General features: G+C 43.6%; 1 protein-coding gene across 2 annotated transcripts in view; it reads left to right on the top strand.

Moving 5' to 3' along the window:
* The window catches only part of Ptprg (protein tyrosine phosphatase receptor type G), a 660,978-nt gene that overhangs the window by 143,576 nt on the left and 495,159 nt on the right, over positions 1-22,243 (top strand). For both annotated transcript variants that reach the window (XM_038349433.2, XM_038349432.2), the window contains exon 2: positions 19,005-19,109. In XM_038349433.2, the coding sequence (XP_038205361.1) occupies positions 19,005-19,109 (105 nt within the window). The remainder of the gene's footprint in view (positions 1-19,004; positions 19,110-22,243) is intronic.

Here is a 22,243-nt window from a genome sequence, read left to right as displayed (position 1 = left end):
TACAAACAGGTCCTCGTGCCTATATGGCAGGCACTTACTCACTAGCCAATTGGCAAGCTTTTAAATATTGGAAATGCAGTTCTTTAAGTTGGTCTCTCTTCTCTCTAACTCCCCGTCTTTCCCCCTCTCCCACAAACACACACACACACACACCTCTGTGTGGGGGTGGTTTCTTACCTGGGGTACTTAGGATGCCTTTAGCTCCATTCGGGGAGGGAAGGGGGAGAAGGAGGGGAGAGAAGGGGGAGAAGGAGGGGAGGGAGGGGGGAGGAGGAGGGAAGGAGATGGAAATTTTTAAATATAAAAAAAAATAAACCATGAGGAAAAAAAAAAACAAACAAAAGTTTGCTTGCAAAATGGCTGCAGTGACGCTATTTATTGATACTCAGTTTTGGCATCTCTGGAAATCTTCTATCTGGAGTGTCCACGTTAAGATACTTCTCCACTACTGACTTCTCCGTTGAGTTTGGGTCAATTTAGCTCTTTAGTGCTAATACTTTAAATTTCATGGAAATGAGCAAGATTTTTTATTTTTCATTTGGGGCATTTTTAAAATTAGCACAAACCTCCTTTTTTATTTTTATGTTTTTTGAAGAATTGTATGACCGAGTAGCTCAGGTTAGTGTCTACCCCGAATCCCCCTGCTTCCTCATCTCAAGGACTTAGCTTACAATCTGGCATTACAGTGCCCAGCTTAGTGCAAACTCCCTTTGAGAGACTTCCATACCTTAAAATCTCAGGCTTATTGATTATTGGCACACAGGAGAACAGTGGTTATAGTTATTTTTATTTTCTTGCTTATGCCTTTTATGTACTCACCCATCTCTTTAATGTACTCTGCTTATTAATGTACATTGCCTAAGTTTTCTTCTACTGCAAATATTTATGGCTTTTATAATCGGAAAAAGCAATAAATGCTATTAAAAAAAAGGATTTACCATGGGCATGCCTGGCCGTGTGATAATAAGATTATTGATCAGTTCCCAAGAAAGCTGCCAACAGGCCTCTCTGTTTCATTTGCTGCATGAATGTCATTGGCCCCCTTCCTTTGCTCCTTAGATAAGTTAGCCAGGTTCTTCCCTATGTCCTCAGTGATTTCACTGACGTAATGGTCTGTGACCACCCGAGGGTATGTAACTTGCTGGGCTCCTCCCGGGCAGTTTGCCTGCAGGGGATGCAATCTGTGCTGGCAGAATCAGGGACTTGTCCTGCTGGGCCGGAGCCCGCCAACTGTTGCAGCTACAGAGTCCCAGCTGTTGTATTTTACACCGACTGTTATTAGCCATGCAAACTTTTAGGGTTCAAACCAGGCCACATCTGTTGTGAAACCTGTGCCCTTCGAAGGCAGGCCAGACAGAACTGCTTTTTATCTCTGGCCGCTCTCTGAAGGTACTGTGTAGAGCAAATCTTGCTTTCTGTGTGTTCCATTATCAGTGGACTAGATTTGAGCCGATGAATGCTGCTGCTTTGTTAACTACTTAGGTCTGATTAGACCTTTGTTAGCTTTTTTTGTTTCCTGGCGCCTCCGGTGAGAGCCCTGCTGAGAGATTTGTTTGCAGCAATGTATTTCATTTTTCATTCTTCTGGTGTCTTTTTCTGTAGCCAAACCTAGTTTTGAACTCAAGGTCCCCCTACCTTCATGTCTCAAGTACTGCACCGCCCCGCTGGGCTTCAGTAACACCAGAAACTTGTGATCTGGACATCTGGAACATTTCTGAAGGCACGTTCTGTCTTAGAGAACTGACACAAAGTTAGAAAGAGGCAGCACTAAGGTGGGGAGTTGTGACTTGGATGCCACTGAAGTATCTAGATTTGATGACGTGTTTTGTTTTGCTAATACTCCCCATAAAGAAAGCGCTTGTAAAACTGAGGGGATAGACCTCAGGTCCGGACACCTGGAAGTGTCTATGGCTCTTGCAGAATGATCTGTAATTGTGGAAGGACTATATTGGTTCATTTTAGTTACGTGTCTCACTGGTAATAATATGTAGAGTTGTTCTCAGTGCATGCTGTATGTCCTTCCAAGTTTTCTTCCTCTAGCTCAGCATTCTCCTGCTGCATTCTTCAATGTCAGGTGTCAGGGCCTCCAGATGGACTTAGGAGTCTTATGATTTCAGTGCTTACTCAGTGAGGAAACCAGGGAACCACTAAGCTGCATAAAAATACTACCCTCAGCACCATTGAATTAGTGATATCTTGGCTAGGAAAAGAACAGAAACAGACTAGTTGAAATCATTGAATTTGTAGGAATGATGTAGGTAGAGAACAATATGGGGTTTTGCCCAAGTTTTGTCCTTGGGGGCAGGAGCATAGTAGGAACTGTATCATGGACAAGGTATGAAAGCTGGCATTCACAGCCATCCAAAGTTCAAACAGGGGTGCCTTGCCTATGTCTTGCCAGCCACATGTAGCCACAGAGAGCTGTGGGTATTGCCCAACACAAAACTATATATCTATTTAAAACATCACACCTTCCATCCATCCATCCATCCATCTATCCTTCCACCGTCTGTCTGTCTGTCTGTCTGTCTGTCTGTCTGTCTGTCTGTCTGTCTGTCTGTCTTAAAGACGGGATTTCACTGTGTAGCCTTGAGTATCCTGAAACTGCTTTTGTAGGCTGGCCTCAAAGTTGACAGAAATCCACCTGCCTCTGTCTCCCATGTGCTGGGATTAAAGACATGCACTACCATACCTGGAGATGTCGCAGTTCTTGAGCATGAGCTTTGTAGATGACGTGTGACTTGCAGTGTCCAAAGGTTGGCTATGCCCGTTGAGAGCAATACATTCTGTATGTGACATCTTTGAACTTTCTTTCCAGTGTTTCATTATCTAATAGAAATACAGGGAGGCATGAGTAGGAACTTGGTGGCAGAGGAAGTGCTTTGCTTACATGAGGGCCTGAGTTTGATCCCCCCACCCCTCCATCCTTTCCCAGTGCCCAGAGTACCAATGTCTTTGTGCCCAGTTGTACTTGTGGAGGTCAGAGTTCCATCAAGTATCTCTGATTGTTTTTCGTATTCTGTATCGAGGCAGGCTCTCCAACTGAACCTAGAGCTTACCAGTTTAGCTAGCCAGCCTGCCTTGGTTCTCCCCTCTCTATGACCGGAGTCTTGGGGTAAATTGTGGGTGCACCATTGTGCTAGCTGAATACTTACATGGATGCCGGGGTTCACAACTAAAGTCCTCATATCTGCACAAGTACTTTTCCTTCTCTGCATCCCCTCAAAATACCGTTTCAAATGTTCAATAAAAGCACAAACTTGATAGACAGATATCCTGCCACCTTTTCCTTACTTGGTAACTGAAGTGTGTCTTACCACATGAAGCCTATGTGGCCAGCCATTGCAGTAGGGGACAGTGTGATTCTAAAGGCTTCTCATCCCCGTTTCTCAGTGGAAATGTGAACATATGCCCGCATGGAACGTTCTCTTCTTCTGTTTTAGGGAAACTGGATTGTTTTCTCAGCAGTTCGTTGGCGTTAGCATAATGCCTCCCTGTGTAGGCTGTAGTGTTAGAATACTCTCTGCAAGCCTTGTAATGATTTTCAGGAATTATCGCTTTTATTATAGTGTATTTGGTATAGCCAGAAAGTGTTTTCTATTCAGTGTGGAATCTCTGAAAAGGACAGTCAAAACCACATGTGTTTTCTAGTGGGACATGGGGTTGGGCATCTAATTGCTCCATGGAGTGCTTGAGACTGGATGTGTGAATTGTCCAGTTGGCATTTTGTTTGGGTTTTTGTGCATGGTTTTTAAAAGGTTTTAGCTATTCACTCTCTAGACTTCTGGAGAGATCGTGGAGTTCTTATTTCCAGCTGAGCAGCCTCTATCTGGAACTTGTCACGGATCATGTCCTTTTGGTGGAGAACTTGAACACTCTGTATTTTGGTGGCTTCTTTTTCTACCTGAGAAGGATGTAAAAATTTGCCCTCAAAGTGCTGGTGAGCCTAAGATAAGATCTTTGTGGGCTCCTGGCTCACCCAGGTTTCTTGAGCTACTAAGGGATCATAAAGGAGTGTAGAGTTTACAATGATTTTTTTTTGAAGCACCCAGAATCTTTGGGTTTATTTTTTCCTCTAGATTTTGATTCCATGGTGTTGAATATCAAAGAATGTGTTAACCAGACTCTATCAGTGTAGGAAGACTTTGAAGAAGTCATTTATTTCTGGGACAAAGAAATGAAAATCTAAAAAAGTTTTCCAGATATGAATTAAAACCTTCTTTTTGTCGCTGTGTCTCTAGTCCTATTTTATCCTGGATAGAACATTTCTTTGCTTTGGATAAATTACATTATTCATTTTCAAAATTTAATCTTGAGACAGGTATTTTGCTATGTAGCCCAGGCTAGCCTTTGCTCATGGTCATTCTGTCTCAGTTCCCAAGTGCTCGGTTTATATGCATGCACCACAAAGCACAGCTAAAAAAATATTAGACAGTTAACGTGTGTGTGATGCAAAAAAATCGAACTGAAAATCTCACACATTGTTGCAAACAAGGTTCTAGAGCTAAATGAAACTTTGCTCTTTGAATAATAGTACTCCCGTTCAGTGACTTTCAGAATTCTTTTTACCATGTGTTTGAAGTGTGATCTGGATTATATATGTGTGTCACACGTGTGTGGAGGAAGCAGGACCTGCTGTTAGCTGCTATGTAGGTGCTGGGAGCTCAAGCCAGGTTCTCGGCAAGAGCAAATCTCATTTTCCTGTAGCATACTATCAGTGAATGTCATTCAGCATTGTTGCTCCCTCTCTCCCATAATGCATAAACTTCACACACCAGACGCCACTGCTGCAACACCTAATATCTGTACTTTCTTTTTTTAAACTCCTCTGGTAGTTTTGGATTCTATTTTTTTTTTTAACTGTCACAGAATGGATTGATCTGAACATCACTGGACTGTCAGAAAAGGGAATCGGAGGCTTATTTTTCCCCTCTTTGTTTGTAAAACTATCTCCGTGGGGTCTGCATCCCCTTAGCAGGCCTTTGGGGGAGCTTCTGCAGTCCTTTGTGTGCATCATGGAAAGCAATGTGTGTTTCCAGACCAGTCTCTCCCACTGGCTTCTTACACCAGTTTTTGACAGATGTAGGATGTCCCCGTGTGTTACGTCTTATTCCTCTGTGCAAAATTCAAAGGCACAATCTGTTTTATTCGATTTTGCCCAATAGTGAAGCCCTCAAAGATACAGTTTGCTTCTGACACGAGTCTTTTTATTTTAGACAGAAGGAAGCTTATTTCCCCTACAACTTCCAGTTTGATTGACTAGGTTGCACCGTTATAACACTATTTAAATTCCAAGTGGACACCTTTACTAGAAATTGGTTTTTCTTAGATTTTTTTAATACAAATATTATGGGGATTACTGAACTGAAACTTTGAATTTGGGGCTTGAGCTTTGCAAATCATAACCTGCTTTTCCCTTCAACTCTGGATAGGTCTTGTAGTATGATTGGTCTGAGCTTGAGGTTTTACAGAAAGTAGAGACCCAAGAGACGAAATGCAAGATAAGCCCTGCCCCGAAATGACATTTGCTTTCATACTCCCTCCCAACCCCCCCCGCACACACACACACACACACACACACACATACACACACACACAGAGAGAGAGAGAGAGAGAGAGAGAGACAGAGAGAGAGAGAGAGACAGAGAGAATTTTCTCCTCTTTTTAATTATTCAAGAAGTTGCTATTAGAGCTATTTAAACAGACTGAATGATAAGTACTTTAGCCATCCTGATGTGATCTGGTAAAAAAAAAATTTATAATGGTTACAGTTTTTTTTTAATTAAATCATTTTATTTAAGATTCTAATAGCTCTTTTAAATTATTTTCCTTGAGAGTTGTATTGTGTTATTTCAAGTTAATAACTCCCTTTCAAGGCAGTTCTTGGGTGATTTCTTGCTGTGTTTGAAGAGAACAAAGCTAGCCTCCTTCTTGCTGGAGTGGAAGCCAGCTTAACACCTCAGAAACATGGAGATCACACAGATAAACTTGTAACCCTGTGTCTCTGGAACTAGCCACACCAGTGTGGTTGCCTAGCAGTGTTAACCAGTTCCTTGTGTTTTCATTTTCCCTTTAAATGCCACAGACAGATTTATATGTGTCGAACAAAAAGATGCCAGTGAAAGGCCTGTTTATTAGACTTTTGGGAGGGAGAAATGGTCCTGTAGACCAAGAGAGTCTATTGTAGTTGACCATTTATCCGTTTCCCAGCAGGTCGTCTTATTGTCCCTGGTTTTTAATTTTTTTAATTTTTTATTTTTTAATGTGCATTGGTGTTTTGCCATGGAATTGAAATTACAGACAGTTGTGAGCTGCCATGTGGGTTCTGGGAATTGAACTTGGATCCCCTGGAAGAACAGTCAGTGCTCTTAACCACTGAGTTATCTTTCCAGCCCTTGTCTTTGGATTCTTATTATGCGACTTATACACAACCTTGAACCTTTGCTAAAGATAAAATCTTCATTATCCTCTTTATGATGAATAGTCTTGATTTCATTTATTAATTAGTTTTCATCTAAATGACTTTCTTTCCATGTGCTTACATCTTGTTGTGGAAGAATGGTCCACTCATCCCAAGACTAATTAAGGGTGGCAGAATCGAGGCCAAGGCCATGCTCTTAGGCACGTTTAAATAGTGACAAAGTGGTTTTTAAAACTCTACCCAGGGCCTGGAGAGATGGCTCAGCCAGCAGTTAGGAGCACTTCTTGTTCCTCCAGAGGACCCAGGTTCAATTTCCAGCACCCGTGTAACAGCTCACAGCCACCTCTAACTCTAGTTCCAGGGGTGTCCAATGCCCCCTTCTGGGTTCTGATGCCACCTCCATGCTGATGGTGCACATATACACACTCAGGCACACACATCAAGCATAAACTAGATCTTTGGAAACAAGCAGTTCTGTCTGTTCCTGTGGAGTCTATAGCAGTGTGCTTTGGACCTCTGGGCTTTAGAGTCATGCAGGTCGCCCCTCTTCTTGTATGAGGGTATAGGCTTTTAAAAAACAATACTTACTGATCTTTTGTATGTGTGTACAATATATCTCAATCATATTCACGCCTGCTCTCTCCTTCAGCTCTTCCCAGAAACCCCGTCCCCAGCATCACGCTCTCTTTTAAAAACAAAACTGAAGTCCAACCACTGAGTCCAAATAGTGCATGGGGCCTTCTACTGAACCACGGCTCATCTCTCAAGGATCACATTCCTAAAGAAAACTGGCTCTTCCTTCCCTTGCACTCATCAGCGGTCAGGAGCTCGGCAGCTGGGGGTGGGAGATCCCGCACAGTCCTACAGTCCATGCTGAAATGTTGACTGGCTTCATCTTTAGCAGGCTGCCATATCTACTATGAGTTCATGAGTCTAGAGGGCTGGTCACGTCAGGACACTGTTTCCCCATCACCCCATGGCTCCTGGAATATTTGTCTCCTTTTCCTTTTGTTCTTTGAGCTTTGAGTCACTCTGTACTCTACAGTTGTCAGTCTCTGTATTACAAGAAGCCTCCCTGTTGAGGTCCAAGGACTTGACTAATTAGTGGATGGAGCTGTGTTGAAAAAGCAGTTTGATACAAGAGGGCATAGCTTTATTTAGCAGATATCACTTAGAAAAATGTAGTGGTGTTATTATTACCTCTTTTCACTTTTGATTGGAAAGTGTGTGTGTGTGTGTGTGTGTGTGTGTGTGAGTGAGTGATTATTGCCTCTTTCCACTTAGGTTGGAAATTGTGTGTGTGTGTGCATACATGCATACATCTGTATGCGCACACATGTGCATGATTATGTCATGGTGTGTTGAGGAGCCAGAGGATGACTTGGAGGAGTTCGTGTCTTCCTTCCTCCATGTGGGTCCAGGTTTTGGAAGTCAGGATATCAGGGTTGGAGACCCCTTCATCCACTGAGCCTTCTGTCTCCATTACTGTTTCTTTCTCTTTCACTTTTCTGTGTAGTTGTTTCTACTTTTTACCACTTTAAAAAATGTTGTGATGCATAATGAGCTTATTTTTCCTTTGTTCTCTTGTAGTAAATATCAGACTTAGGACCTGCTGCACGCTACGCAAACACTCAGCCACCAAAACCCCAGGCTTTTAACAGTTCCTTTTTTCCCCCCATCTCTATTCAGGTGAAAAGGGTAATGGTGAGTTGCCATGATAGTAAAGAGAAACTAAGTAAAGTTAAAAACCAGCTGGGACTGTTTCTGTTCACGTGAGTGCGTATCTCCAGTATTTGCTTCTGGAGAACTCCACAGCCCTCAGCTGCGGTGCACACTTAGTATTGTGATCCGCCTAGAGGCTAGGTGTGAGTTCTGCTTGTGCTCAAGCCCACCTGCCTCTGCTATATTTCCTGCACAGCAGAGTCACTGATACAGTTTCCATCCATAAAAGTGCCTTAGAGGTAGGTCATCGCAGTGGCTGTCTGAGATAGCACTACGAGCCTGAGGCCTAAAGACCTGAGATTGTCTGACAGAGAATGTCACCTGCCAGACCCACAGGTTGCTGCTTGTGAGTTCACCCACCCTTCCCAATCTTCTTTAGGTCTTACGTGAATCCTGTCTTCTTAACCTTTGTAGTCATGGTCATTGTGGTCGCCGTAATCATCCCCCACTGCCCAGCTCCCTAGGCTTGTGTGTCTACATATCCTTATGTGTGTGTGTGTGTGTGCAGGACTGGACTTGAATCCTCATGCTTCCTCCCCATTCCTTGCACTGGGATTATCGACATGCATGCTCATACTCACCATTTTATGTAGGTGCTGGGGTTTGAACTTAAGTCCTCAGGCTTGCACAGCAAACACCTTTCCCAATGAGCCAGTCTTCTTAGACTCTGCAGCTAGCCTCTTTGTGACCTTAATTTTCCATGTTTCTTTATCCCTCTTTGTGCCTTCGTGACATCATCCAACCTTAGGTTCCTCCACTCTTTCTGTGAATGCTCTAAATTAAAATACCCTTTCTCTAGCTACTCCGAGAATAGTCTTCGCTCTCTTTTCCATGGTAGTGTGTTGTGTCTCTTTACTTACTTTCCTGTGTTCCCAAGTCAAGATCCAAGAGGACACAAGACTTTACACTGTCTAATAACTGGTGCTGGAAGTCACAGGTTTCTGATGATAATAGAATGTTATGAATTAGTTCTACCTATGTTGTCTTCAGCAAAATGGTGTCGTGCTTGCCGTCCACTCTGAACTGGATCCTCAAATCAGGCCCGGCGTTGTGCGAATAATCTGCTATTAGTGGTGGTTATTCTGGTGCCGATGTGTGTTTTCTTGGGGATGTCTATTTTAGATTTCTTCCTGTTGGCGTGATTGAATCCCACAGAGGAGATGATATAGATGGAATAAAGGTTTCCTTAGCTCTGTTTCTGGTGACTGAGAAGTATGAGAATTTGTTGTTGATGTCTGGTGATTGCAGATTTATGAAGGCAGATTCTTGGGACCCAGTTACCTCCTGACGGTCCCACCTCCTAACACCAGTAGTATATGAACTTGCGGGTTAAGTTTCCAAACACATGAAAATCGGGAGGCATTTTAACAATAATAGCAGTCACTAGTCACTGTGTGACAGAATTGTGAATTATTTGCTTACTGTTGGCATGTTTTGCTAGAGTTAGTGGATATGATGTCATTTTCAAATGGGTGCTAAGCCACATATATTTTTTTTTTACATCATAGGACTTTTTGCTCTCTATGAAACCCATTTTAATACCTCACTAACAATACGTATATATATAGACAATCTGACTACATCAAAAGTCTATGTTATGGAGAGTATTTCTGGTAAATAAAAGTATGTTAAGCAGTAAGTATTTTAAGAGACTAGAATGAAGAGAATTTATTAGCCAATGTATCACTTTCTTTCTGTCTGTTTTCCCCTAAAGCCACATTGTAACCATGTTGATTTGTATTTGGCATGGGCGACTTTCTTTTTATAGGCAGTAAGTAATGTTTGTGTAGTGGTAATTGGATCTTCTCCACAGTATGGTAGAAAAGTCACTACATTTTCTGAGTTCTATTAGGAGCAGGCTTTTATCCTTGCTGCCAACAGGAGTAGGAAAAGTAGCCCAGACAGCTCAGTTCTTTTGAAATGGTTCCATTTTTAGTTTTTGAAGCTCTTGTAGATGTTTTTTCTTCACTTTGAGCAAATGGCCACGCTATTAACCCAGATACCTTATGGTGCCCCAAATGCAATTTTGTGAAAATAGTGCAAGAACTGAGAAGGTAGTAGAGCTCTTACGAGGACCTGTGAGGGCCTGGCTCCATCTCTAGCCTTAGGCAGAGGAAAAAGAAAACAAGAATTGTAATCTAGTGTCACCTCTAAAGGCTTAAAAGATAGTGCCTGCCTTCAGGCTGTGTATCCTTGGACAAGTAATTTAGCATTTTCTAAGGTACTTTTTTTTTTCTAGACCATAGGGTTTCCACTGCATCACTTCCCTGAGCTACTGTACTTGCCTCTCTCCCTCCCTCCCTCCCTCCCTCCCTCCCTCCCTCCCTCCCTCCCTCCCTCCCTCCCTCCCTCCCTCCCTCCCTTGTAGTGTTCTGTATGCCTTTAGGCCAGAAGAGGGCGCCAGAACTCACACTAGATGATTGCCAGTCACCAAGTGGTTGCTGGGAATTGAACTCAGGACCTCTGGAAGAAGAGCCAGTGCTCTTAACCACTGAGCCATCTCCTCAGACTCTGTACTAATAAATTTTTAATAGTGCCTGCTTCATAGCAGTAGGGTATTTAGTAAGTAGCTTCAGATGGACTGGGCTGTGATTGCAAATTCAGATCGCAATGGGAACACTGTCAGAAGAAAAACCGGTCAGGGGAAATGGAGGTGCAATGAGCCTGCATTTCAAAGCATTTCTCTAAACAGGGGCCTACTTGGCATATATCATGTTGTTGTTGGGAATAAACTGTTACAATTAGAGAAGCACGCGTATCAGACTTCTTTCCTTAGTTTTCCCATCTTGGATGGACAGATGGGCATGCGTGCGCACACGCACCCCCCCCCTCAGACACACACACACACACACACACACACACACACACACACACACACACACACGGTGAAGTAAAACATCTTGGTGGGTGGCTGCTCAGCTTGGTGGCTACCACTGAGTAAACTCTTGGTTGTATTTGCTGTATTCTGGATCACTAAAATTTGGCAAAGACACGCAAGAGTGGTAAAATCCTCGTACCTCATTGTCAGGTTGAATGTGACCGTGATGCTACCTGTGACAAGCCTTCGTTTTCTTATTTTATAAGCCTTGCAAGACTCAATTCTTTGGGAGCCAGAGTATTTATTATTCTAAAACAGGCCCAAAGTGCTATTCACTTCACCTCTGACCGGTGCCATGAAGTCTTTGAAGCCAGGAACCGAGTCTTTCTTTTTCAGGATTGCGCGTCCGTGGCAGGGAACTGTCTCTTTCGGATTTTCTTTGCAAGGGGTTATTAAGCTGTGGGAAGAGTCAGCTTTTGAAGTGTGCCATGTGTGCCTCAGACCTTTCGGGAAGTGTTTTTAGTTTCTGAACTTCTCAAACTATGGCGGAGTTAATTATAGCAGAGGGGGTGGCTCTAATTTTTCTAGTCTTGATTTAAACGACAACAGATCCTGCCTTCTGGAATCACGCTATGTTATAGTTATTCAGACTTTTGCTCCTCTATTTTATTTCAGGTTTTGAGGTCATTTTGTATCTTCATTGCCCAGTAGGACCTACCACTACTGTGTGATCTTTTGTTCCCTAGAATTACTTCTGAGTTCTGATGGTTTATTTTACTTCAGAAGAAGCCATGGCCCTATGCTAGGTCTCTTTATCATGTTAGATAATGAAAAACAAATTCTTTGTAGTTAGGACAATAGGTGCATTTGAATACGGTGAAGTAGACAATCTGCTGTAATAGGATCCATTGTATTTGTGGTTAGTTCAGTATCACACAAGGCTACTGCAGGCTGTGGCACTGTAGCTGCTCAGAGAGAGGCACACGTCTTGATTCTGCTTTTTGGGACACTCATGAAGTACATCTCACCACAATTAATTGAAATGTAGCACAAAGGAAATGTGAGCCTCGTCAGAATATTTAATTACCTTTAACTATAATTTGATACATTTGCTCATTGTAGGCACAAAAAAGATAAAGATATATTCATTTCAGACTATTGTGTGCCGTGTAATGTTCTTAAATGCTCTCTAAAATCTAGAGAAAATTGTGCCCGATTTCCTCCTCCTTGAGGGATCCTTAATTTGTTTGTTGTATGAGGAGTTAGAATAGACATAAACAGCCTGCTTAACTATTTGTTGGCCACTGTAAAAATAATGCATTCTCCACACGGAAAGGAGAGGGTCCATTGCTTGGTTTTACGTGGGCTTTTTCCCATGGGAGCTAGGGGGAAGAGCCAGGCTGCCTCCTCGCCCCTCATGTGTCATTTCCATTGCGCCACACTGCTTTGTTGTGACCGCTTCAATTTTTTTCACTTTTCTTTTTTTTTCTTTTTTCTTTCTTTCTTTTTTTGGTTTCTAGGCTGGCCTCGAACTCACAGAGGTCTGCCTGCCTTTGCCTCCCAAGTGCTGGGATTAAAGGTGTGCCTCATCATGGCCTGGCTGATGTTTTCAATTTTTAATAAAAATATCTTCTCCCAGACCACCCACATCTTTTGGAATGTCCTAGAATTAGGTAGGCACCTAGGTAGGGAAAAATACTTTCATCAACAGGGTACTAGGTCTATCAGCATGCTTCAGAAGGTATTTGGGATGTTCTTATGGTAAACCAAATTAGTTTCTACTGCTGTATAACCCTATGTGACCATTAATGATATTAGCTAATTTTTCATTGTTGTGACAGGTTTCTGAGACATAATTTGAAAGGAAGAAAGATTAATGTTCATTTCTGGTTTCAGAGGTTATAAGTCCATGGGCATCTGACTCTCCTCTTCCTGGACTGTGAGGAGGAAAAACCTCATATTGGAAGGGCAAAGCCACTCACTTCATGGCATCCAGGAAGCAGGGAGAGAGACCAGAAGTTGGAGACATAAGTTTCCTATCAAAACCGTGCTTCCCACAGACCTAATATTTTTAGTCAGGCCCTACTTCCAGCTAGTCCTTTTAGCTATAAAGCCATGCATGGTTCCATCCATTGATGGAGTGGGTGTCTCCATGGTCCAGTCACCTCTTTAAGATATCGGGGTTAAGGAATAAGCCTCCAACACACAGATGTCTTTTTGTGTGTGTGTGTGTGTGAGAGAGAGAGCACACAAATGAGAGGGAGAGAGGGAGGGAGAAGTGGGGGGGCGATTTGATTTCACGTCAGAGTATTTCAGATCATGAGTTAACAGAGATGAAGTGGGCGTTATTGGTTCAAGCTGGGAGTAGAACCGGTCCTGTAGAACTAAGCAGCATCTCCTCTGAAATCCTTTCTTCCTTGGTGGGCATCTCAGACCTCCATTTTTCATATACAAATGGATATGCAAATAATTATTTGCATATTCAAACTGCGCCCCCCTCCCCCCCCCCCCGCCAGAAAAGACTTCAGGTGCTGTGGTGCTGTGTGCTTTTAGCCATGCTTTCCAGGTTGGGAAAAAAAGCGGCTGTATATGACAACTTGACCTTCCCCTCCCTCCCTCCCTCCCTCCCTCCCTCCCTCCCTCCCTCCCTCCCTCCCTCCCTCCCTCCCTCCCTCCCTCCCTCCCTGTTTTTAAGGCAGGATCTCACTGTGTAACCCTGGCTGGCCTGCCTGGCTCTGCCTCCCAGTTAGTGATATTAAAGGTGCAAGCCACCACATCCATCTTGATTCCTACTTCTTACCATTTTGGTGACACTTGCTTCTCTCCAACAGTGAAACTGAAGAAGACATTTGGGGCTAGAGAGATGGTGGTTAGGACTGCTCCTGGCTCTTGCAGAGGACCTGAATGTAGTTCCCAGCATCCAAGACGGGTGGTTCACCACTGCTTCTCAGAACTGGTCCTGTGGCTTTGTGGTATTCCTCTCTGGCCTCTGCAGGCACTACAGACACACATGGAACCCCCTCTCACAAAAATGAATACAAATTAAAAATAAAAAGGTATCTATATCAAAATGTTACTCAATAAGTGCTCATACACAAATAAACATAGGGCACTTACTGAAACTTCAAGTTCCTTCCCCTAAGACCAAGTTTCTGTGAAGCTCTGGGTAACAGAACCCTCCTAAAGATGCAGTTAGGAGATGGGTAATGAATCTGCTTTTATAGTCCCATAATACAAACATTTATTCTCATAAACTGTGTCCAGTAGCTCTGGGAAATTAAATCATGCACACAGGAAACTGTTACGTTGATGTCTTCAGCAATAGGTAACTCATAGGATATTTTTATAGGAAGGGATTGGGCCTTTGGGTCTGAAACATTTATAAATATCTTCTTCACTTTAGGCTCCGGAGAAGTTCTGAGAGGAGAGAGAGTGTCTGAAAACTCCTGCCACTCATTTGGCGCTCTGCCTAGCAACCAAGTGACTTAAGATTCCTCCTGCTGAGTGAGATGGAAGCATCATTGGCTAGTTAATAATGTTGGGTTTTTAACTCTCCGCTTTCATCTAGTCAGGATTGGTAGACTGGGATGATGGGAGTAGCTGGATTTGTTCTTCCTAATCATTCGATGATTAAATACTCAAGACTCTTGAAAACAGCTTGAGTTTGAAATTCCTTCTGCCCACGTTTGCTAGCCAACTGAGGATATATATGTGCTTCTTAAAATGACATTAGAGTCAACCTCTTTCAAAAACGTACGTATCTGTGTACACTACTGGGCTTTTCTGTGTGGTACACAACGGCTCCAACAATTTGGAACATTATATATAACACAACAAAAGGCCCTTCTATGCTTCCAGCTGACAAATGACTTCATATCCCTAAACCATAGGGGCTTGGTTATAGAACTTGCTAGAGTTTATGTTTGCGTAACACCATCTCCTCCTCCTTGTTATTCAAATGATAACCATAGGCAGATTTACGCATATTGTCTGTTCCGAAGAGTGAAACCACACATTTTCATATAAGCACGCTCCATTTTTAATTGTGTAATTAAGTTGCTGACATAAGCAAGTATGCAATTTCACATTAAGGTAAGGATCCGTAAAGGCATGCATTTGCATAATTTAATTTTCTGCACAGAAGATATTGAAAATCAATAGCATGATTCATAGCCATACCATAGCATACCATGCTGCGGCCGCTCAGCTGTTGGCGCTGAGGAGAGCACAGAGTATTAGAATTGATTGAATTTGGTGTTGCTGACTCTAGCTTTCCTTGGGAGGCACAGACTGTTACCGTGTGCAAGGCTCTGTTCCTTTAATCAAATAGAAAGTTGTTTTATATACAGTGTATATATCTCGACTGCTATTCAAATGGTTTTAAAAATACATTTAAAACCACCTCATCTTTGATTGGAAGATATTTGCAGTGAGGGCTTTAGATTGTCTTCCTTAGTTTGTACAGGTGTCATCGATACACACTTCTGTCCTTATCTGGAGGTGGGATAAGGAACCACACATAACTGCCGCAGTGGAAGGGAATAGTAAATATAGTTACTTTTAATGAGCAGGTTGTCTGTTGGAAAGAACGTGGTGCCCAATGATGGCGTCTTTGCTTCCCTGGTCATTTTCAAATCGCCTCCCCAAAGACTTTCCTGTGGGATTCTCAGGCCCTTCCCATCCTGCTTTGCGTGTTCAGTGTTTGTTCTTTCTGGTAGGTGAGCAGTGGTCCTAAAAGTGGGTCAGTGGAGGCAGAAGGTGACTTTTGGCTGCGCGCGCGCGCGCGCGCGTGCACACACACACACACACACACACACACACAATCTAGGACCTTTAAAAAGTTGGTTTTTGGGTCCTTCTCCAAAACAATTTAATTTGAATTTCAAAGCCCAGAGTCCAGGACAGTTTGTCATTGATTTATGCTTTCTATTTTAAAAAAATTTATCCCCGGGTTGATAATCTATTATAACGATGGTGACCTTGTAGATTGTAAAGTGATGGTCAGAAGCCAAAGTGCGTATTTAGAGGCATTGCCATTGCAGGACTAGTTGCACAGGTGACAGAAGACAGAGTTTTACTTTCTAATCTGTTCACTGTAACTCTCCAACTCTCTACCTTCCCGTTGGCACTGGCCAGGGCTTAATGCTGTCAAAAGAACTGGTCCATACAGTCTGCCTCCTGGCTTAGCTCCAAGTTTTGTTATTATTGCAACTTCTGCTGATCGCATACTTGGTCCTCAGCCCACCCTACCCATTGTTTGGGGACTGTGTCCCAACATCTTCATGGATTCCTCATGCCTAGCACTTCCATAAGCAAGGAAGACATGCTGATACCCTTGTGCCTGATTTCATCACGGGGGTTTTCAGGATGCTGGTGTATGGGGGACTCAGTGGCTGAAGTCAGAAGAGGGCAAGCCATGTGCTGGGATGAGAAAGGTGCCTGGGTAGCTGTGGGAGAATGGAATGGGCTATGACTGCTACTGAAGCAATGGCTGTGGAGCAAATTCTGAAATGGTGCTGAGGGAAAATGTCTCTCCAACAGTTCAATTTAAATTTAGTCGAGTTTACTGGAGCAGAAGAAAATGAAAAATGGTCTGTGAACCTAATAAACACCCAGAACAAGTTCTGAGAAACCATCCCCTAGCGAGCTCAGACATAGGTTATAGAGAAAAGGAGGGGGGGGGATGTAGAAGTCAATTGAACGTGGACCTGAGAATGTAGCTAAGGGGGTAGAGCTCTTGTCTGGCATGCACAGAGTTTAGTCTCCCATTACGTTGAAGTACACGCTTGTAATCCTTAAACTGGGGGCATGGCATCAAGGGCACCAATAGTTCAAGGCCGTCTTGAGCTACATGCGACCTTGTTTTTCAACAAGCACAAACCAAAAATCAGCTTAGTGGGTTACAGCTGTGGCAGTCCACCAACCTGTTGGTCACACCTTCACACATTCTAGACAGTTAGCTTCCTGCAGGTTCTTCTGCATCCGGCAAGAGGTCAGTTAGGAAGAGTAAATTCCCGTGTCATTTGTTCCATTGGGCTTGGGGCTGAGCTAGGTGCTCCACTCTCAGTAAGTCCTGTTGTTTTCTGAAGTATCCTCTAGGGCCTTTATCTCAGAAGGAAGTAAAACTTAGGTCATACTAAAACCCCCCCGTAGACTTGGCTTTTATCGGTCACATTGTCACGATGCTGCTGTACCCCTTGTCCTGACACAAAGAGAAAGGCTTTGGGGAACTAGGTGAAGCAACACATTAAAATTCATGACACGTGCCCCAAAAATATGAATTGTGCAGCGTGAGGGAGTCATGATAGAGGGGGAGAGCAGATGCTGTGTTTTCCATGTTAGGTGAGAACTTGCGACTCACGCACGCTCTGCGCGGCTCACCTGCAGAGCTGGTGGCTGAGATGGTGAGTGGTTACATTTTCATTGCACTTGTACTTTTTTCGTTGTTTTGAACGAGGGAACAAATAGAAGTGATAGCAGGTTTCCTTTTGAGAAGAATGTTTGGAGTCTCCTCCATTCCAGCCCTCCTCTAAAGGCTCATCTCGGGAGCATCCGTGGTCCAGCCCTGGCTGCGGGTCTGAAACTAGTTCTCAAAGTTGTGGTGTTTGTTATTGGCCACTTTCTTCTCATCCAAGGTAACGCCCTCGTGCCCCCGTTGCCGACCAATCGGAGTAGAAAATGTACTGTCATATCGCGTTCCCGTCCGCTTCTCAGAGCCGATGGACGTGTTCCTGAGCATTTTCTTTGCTTCCTGAAAGCAGATTTGATTTTGTTTGTGGGTGCATTTGAGTATTAATATAGGCGGGTGGCGTGTATTGTTTGGGAATCTGGGCACCTGTGATGTTTATCCTTGTACACATCTGTGCATTTAAGCGTAGGCTCATCACTTCAGGCAATTTGCATTCGATGGAGAGGATGCAGGTGGCGTGGGGGGTGGGTGGAGGAGGGCTTTGAAGGCTCCAGTGTGCACATGGGAACTCTCCATGGTGGTAGAGAATCCTTTCGATATTCTGGGGTAGATTGGATTTTTTTGAGGTTTCAACAATGTGTCACTCTTATGCCGTAGTATGAGTATTGGTGTGTACTCTGCTGTACTACGAGAGAACGTTTGTGGGCCTAAGGGTGTGGATCTGGAGGAGTCTCCAGTGCATGTCTGTGCTTTGCCGGGCAGAGGTCCTGGTTTCAATGCTTCTCTTTGGCTCTCAGATCTGCTATGTGCTTTGTGCGGTGCTGAAGCCTCGTGCGTGTCTGCACCTGGAACCTCTCCCCAACCTCCCCCTCCCCCATAGTGTAACAAACACAGTGAAGAGCACTTGTGCCCTGGAGGCTTTTATATCCAAAACACACATTTATTCAGATAGTTAGAAATGTGTGCTTTGGTTTCTAATTTCATTGGACCTTAGGCAAGTGCAAGTCCATTTCCTTGCTTGAAGCTTGTTTCTACCACCGGGACCCTTGTGTTCATGTTTGTTGTACTGGTTAAATAATGTGCCTAGTGAAGGTTCTGCTTGGGCTTATACCTGTAATCCAGCCGAAAGGATGGAGTAAATAGGAGGTTGGATGGGAGTTTGAGGCTAGCCTGATCTACAAGATTACTTGCAGGTCAGCCTGGGCTACAGAGTAACACTGTCTCAAAACGAACAGCCAAACAATTGCAAACTAAATTCAAACACAAAAATCAAATAGATGTGATTAATTATTATATTAATAATTATTATATATGATAATATTGATTATATTAAGCATTAATATGGTCAGTAAATGTTTTAATGTCTTGCTTTGCGCTTTTCTCTAGTTTCTTTTGAGACAGACTCTTACTCTGTAGCCTTGCCAGCCTAGGACAGGAGGCAATCTTCCTGCCCCAGCCAACTGTTGGGAGGACAGACACAGGCACCGTGCAGAGAGGCAAAACTGAGGTTCTGTTCAGACAGCCTCTAAGGCCCGTGCTTCTGTGACTACCTCTGCTGCACGCAGCTGAGCATCTTCGCTGTGCCCTGCGTCCACCTCAGCGTGATGACTGACTGTGTTCTCCCTCTCTTCCAGCATTGACTGAAGGCTATGTGGGGGCTTTGCAGGAGAGCAGACAGGGCAGCTCGGTGCAGATCCGCAGGCGGAAGGCGTCCGGAGACCCCTACTGGGCATACTCGGGTGAGTCCATCTAAGTTGATCTGTGTCCTGGAAGACAGGAGCATCAGGATTTCACCTGATCCCTGTTTGGTCAAGCAGGTTTGGCTTTGTTAAAACTTGAAATGTTGAAGCCGCTCTTTTCATGTTTTCCCACCGCGCCCCATCCTCAAAGTGTTGGCCCCTGAAATTGCCTTGTTAAGAAGTCACTGTACCAGACACGTAACTCTTTGAGAGACACAGTGTTGCCTTGAGCGTGCTGTGGTGACCCTTAATGTCCGCAAAACATGATACAGTATTCAATAGCTCGTGGAGTTTCTCCTAAGCCATCATCCATGAAACGCAGCTTTATTTCTAAAGTCTTTGTGGTTGAGCGTATTGCCTCTCTCCGCTGTATACCGAGCCCAGCTTTACTTTGCACGTTTGATACAGTAACGTGGATAGCATCGCTAACAGTTATAGTGCATATTACATCTGAGCTAATTTCCTTGCATGTAGAGACCTTTCTGGATTGTGCTCCCTTCACTTAACTTAAAAAAAATGAACTAGGTGGTTTGTTATTTTTAAAAGAGATGAGAAAACTCACCAACTTGTTGAAAGCAGATCATAGCAAATTAGGGAGGAATACTTGAAAAAGACAGAGTGCTTTGAAATTACTGGGGTACTGAAAAATTCAAGTTCCTTGTTTGAAAGAGCTTGGAGGTGTGGCGATTATTCTTCCTAATAAATGTGTGTATTATGCCATGTTGTTGCATTTGAAATTGCTGTGAGTTTCTTCAGAACCAGGGCTTCCTCCTCAATCCCCAATTTCCACCTGCAAATCTTGTTAAATTTATGTCAGTGTAAAATATATAGCCTGATCTTTAATTACCCCTTATCCGGTGGCCGTTTGCATTCTCTTGTCTGCTGATAAATCTCCTGCCCCTGCAGAAAGAATGGCCAGGTCTGTTTTGTTTGGCTTGTCACCGACAGTGATGGTGAAGTCTTCCATCACACCGCCCTCTTTGTGATTAGAATTATCTAATTAGAGCCTTTTGTCACCATTTTCTGATAAATGAAGGAAATTGGGAGATGGAGGCCAAAATTACATACATACAGCTTCTTGCCAAGACATGCGAAGAAAATTTATCATTGTGTGCTCTGTGGCTGTGGTATCTGTCATGAAGAGGCGTAAAGTGGCCCGTTATTTACAGTTCATCAATTTAGAACAATAATGCACTTAGGCAGGAAATTGGAAGTTACAGGGCATCTGTGCAAATGGCGGTGAAGAAGCAGAACTTCTCCCATTCCTCAGGAAAGGGGTCGTGCATGCTTGGCACATCTGGGGAATAGAGCCATTGGTCATGGACCTCCTTGCCTGTGGTAGGCCCTGTCGTGTCTTTAGGTGTCATAGAGTGTGTGTCTTTGGGTTTAAGTTCTGCCTCCGGCTGAAGGCTGAGAGTTCAGGTTGAGGGATTACTTTATTTACACCTATCTGGGGAGATCTAGATCATAAACATTCTAGACTTTTTCAGGACACAGGGTCTTTGCTACAGCACATAGCCCTGCCAGCAGCACGTCACCAGAGCAACCATAGGTGACACCGGAGAGCCTGGGTATGCTGTGATGAAATTGTTCATGCGTACTGGAACTTGAACCTTACGTAATTTTTATGTTTCAAGGAAATACTGTCTTTGGAATTTGTTTTATTTGTTTTTGTTTAAACTGAGCATTTGTAGGTCTTCAGAAGCATTTGTCCTCACAGGTAGCCAGCTGGATAATGTTCACAGGCTGTAGTTTGTCAATTTTTGTTGTAATAAATCTGAGACATGCATGTGTGCACGCGCGTGCACGCGCGCACGCGCGCGCACACACACACACACACACACACACACACACAAGTTCATTCAGGGCAGACCATGAAGACAGAACCTTGGGATGGATATGACCAACTTGGAAGAGCCTCTCAAGTAGCTTGCCAGAGGGGTAATGAAAATCAGTTGGGAGGAGGAGGAGGAAGAGGAAGAAGAAGGAAACGGGGCTCCTGTACGATCTGAGAAACTCACCTGGCATTGTTGGGGCCAGCGGACTTTGAGATGTTAGATGTTTGCTTATTAATATATCTCAGGGATAGCACCCAAGCCCGAACAGGGTATTGTGTATCAGAGTACCTAACACTCAAAGGTAATTTTATGCAATGACTTTAATAACATTTAGAGTTTGAACTGCCACCCACCTCCTAAGGTTGGTTGTGGGATCTTCCACTTGTGCTGCAACAGTTCAGAACTTTTGAGATGGGGTGCTCATCCTGTGTACATTCTTCGTACATTGAAACCATTTCCCTAAGGATATCAGAGTGGTTCTTTTGTCAAGCGAGCTCTGTACTGGTTCTTATGTCAACAAGATTTGGGGTTCATCAGAGAGGCTGCTCCGTAACTGCTAATGGATACAGGAAGGGCAGGAATCAGTGAGACTTGGCATCTGCAGACTTTCCACACTTCAGGCTGGTGGGGACTGTGCTAGTCCCATTCCGGGATATACCTTTGAGGTAACAATGAAGCTTAAAATGTGAACTTGAGAAAAGAAAGGCTCTGTGTTGCGAGGCATTTTATTTTTAATTTAACAAAGGTAAATTAGGCCATGTCTGAATGATCTGTCTAATGAACCAGATCTTCACACCATGCCTCTAATTCTGTAATTCATTTAGTTTCTCACAGGACGTTACCATTTGTTGGGATAACACATAGACTATAAATTTTGTCCTGCCGTATAGGCCTGTGTCAGATACTGTAACACTGCATCTGATTTTGGAGAGACTTTTCATTGCTCAGAGCCTCAACTTTCCTTCTGGGAAACTGGAATAACGAGCAGCATTTCCCTGCTAGGGTGTTATCTGTGTGACGTGAGTTGGGGCACAGCTTGAGTTTAGTGCAGTCTGTGTCCTCAAGTACCCGACTCTCCTCGCTGCTCTTGACTCTGTTTCTGCATTACTTGTTGGTGTTTCTGAAATTCTCCCTGAGCAGCCAGGCTTTCCAGGAATCACTAGATAGAACCGAGGGCGAAGGAGCTGAGACAGGCATGGGCAAATTTACATATTTTGCCTTTGTGAATTTCTAATGAGGTTTGTAGAAAGGATCATTGAGTTCAGAGGTGGAGAAGCTGCAGGCTTCAGCCCTAGT

The sequence above is a fragment of the Arvicola amphibius genome, chromosome 12, assembly GCF_903992535.2.
Source record: "Arvicola amphibius chromosome 12, mArvAmp1.2, whole genome shotgun sequence".
Lineage (NCBI taxonomy): Eukaryota > Metazoa > Chordata > Mammalia > Rodentia > Cricetidae > Arvicola > Arvicola amphibius.
Note: the sequence above shows the minus strand (reverse complement) of the source record. Positions and strands in the feature narration are given on the sequence as shown.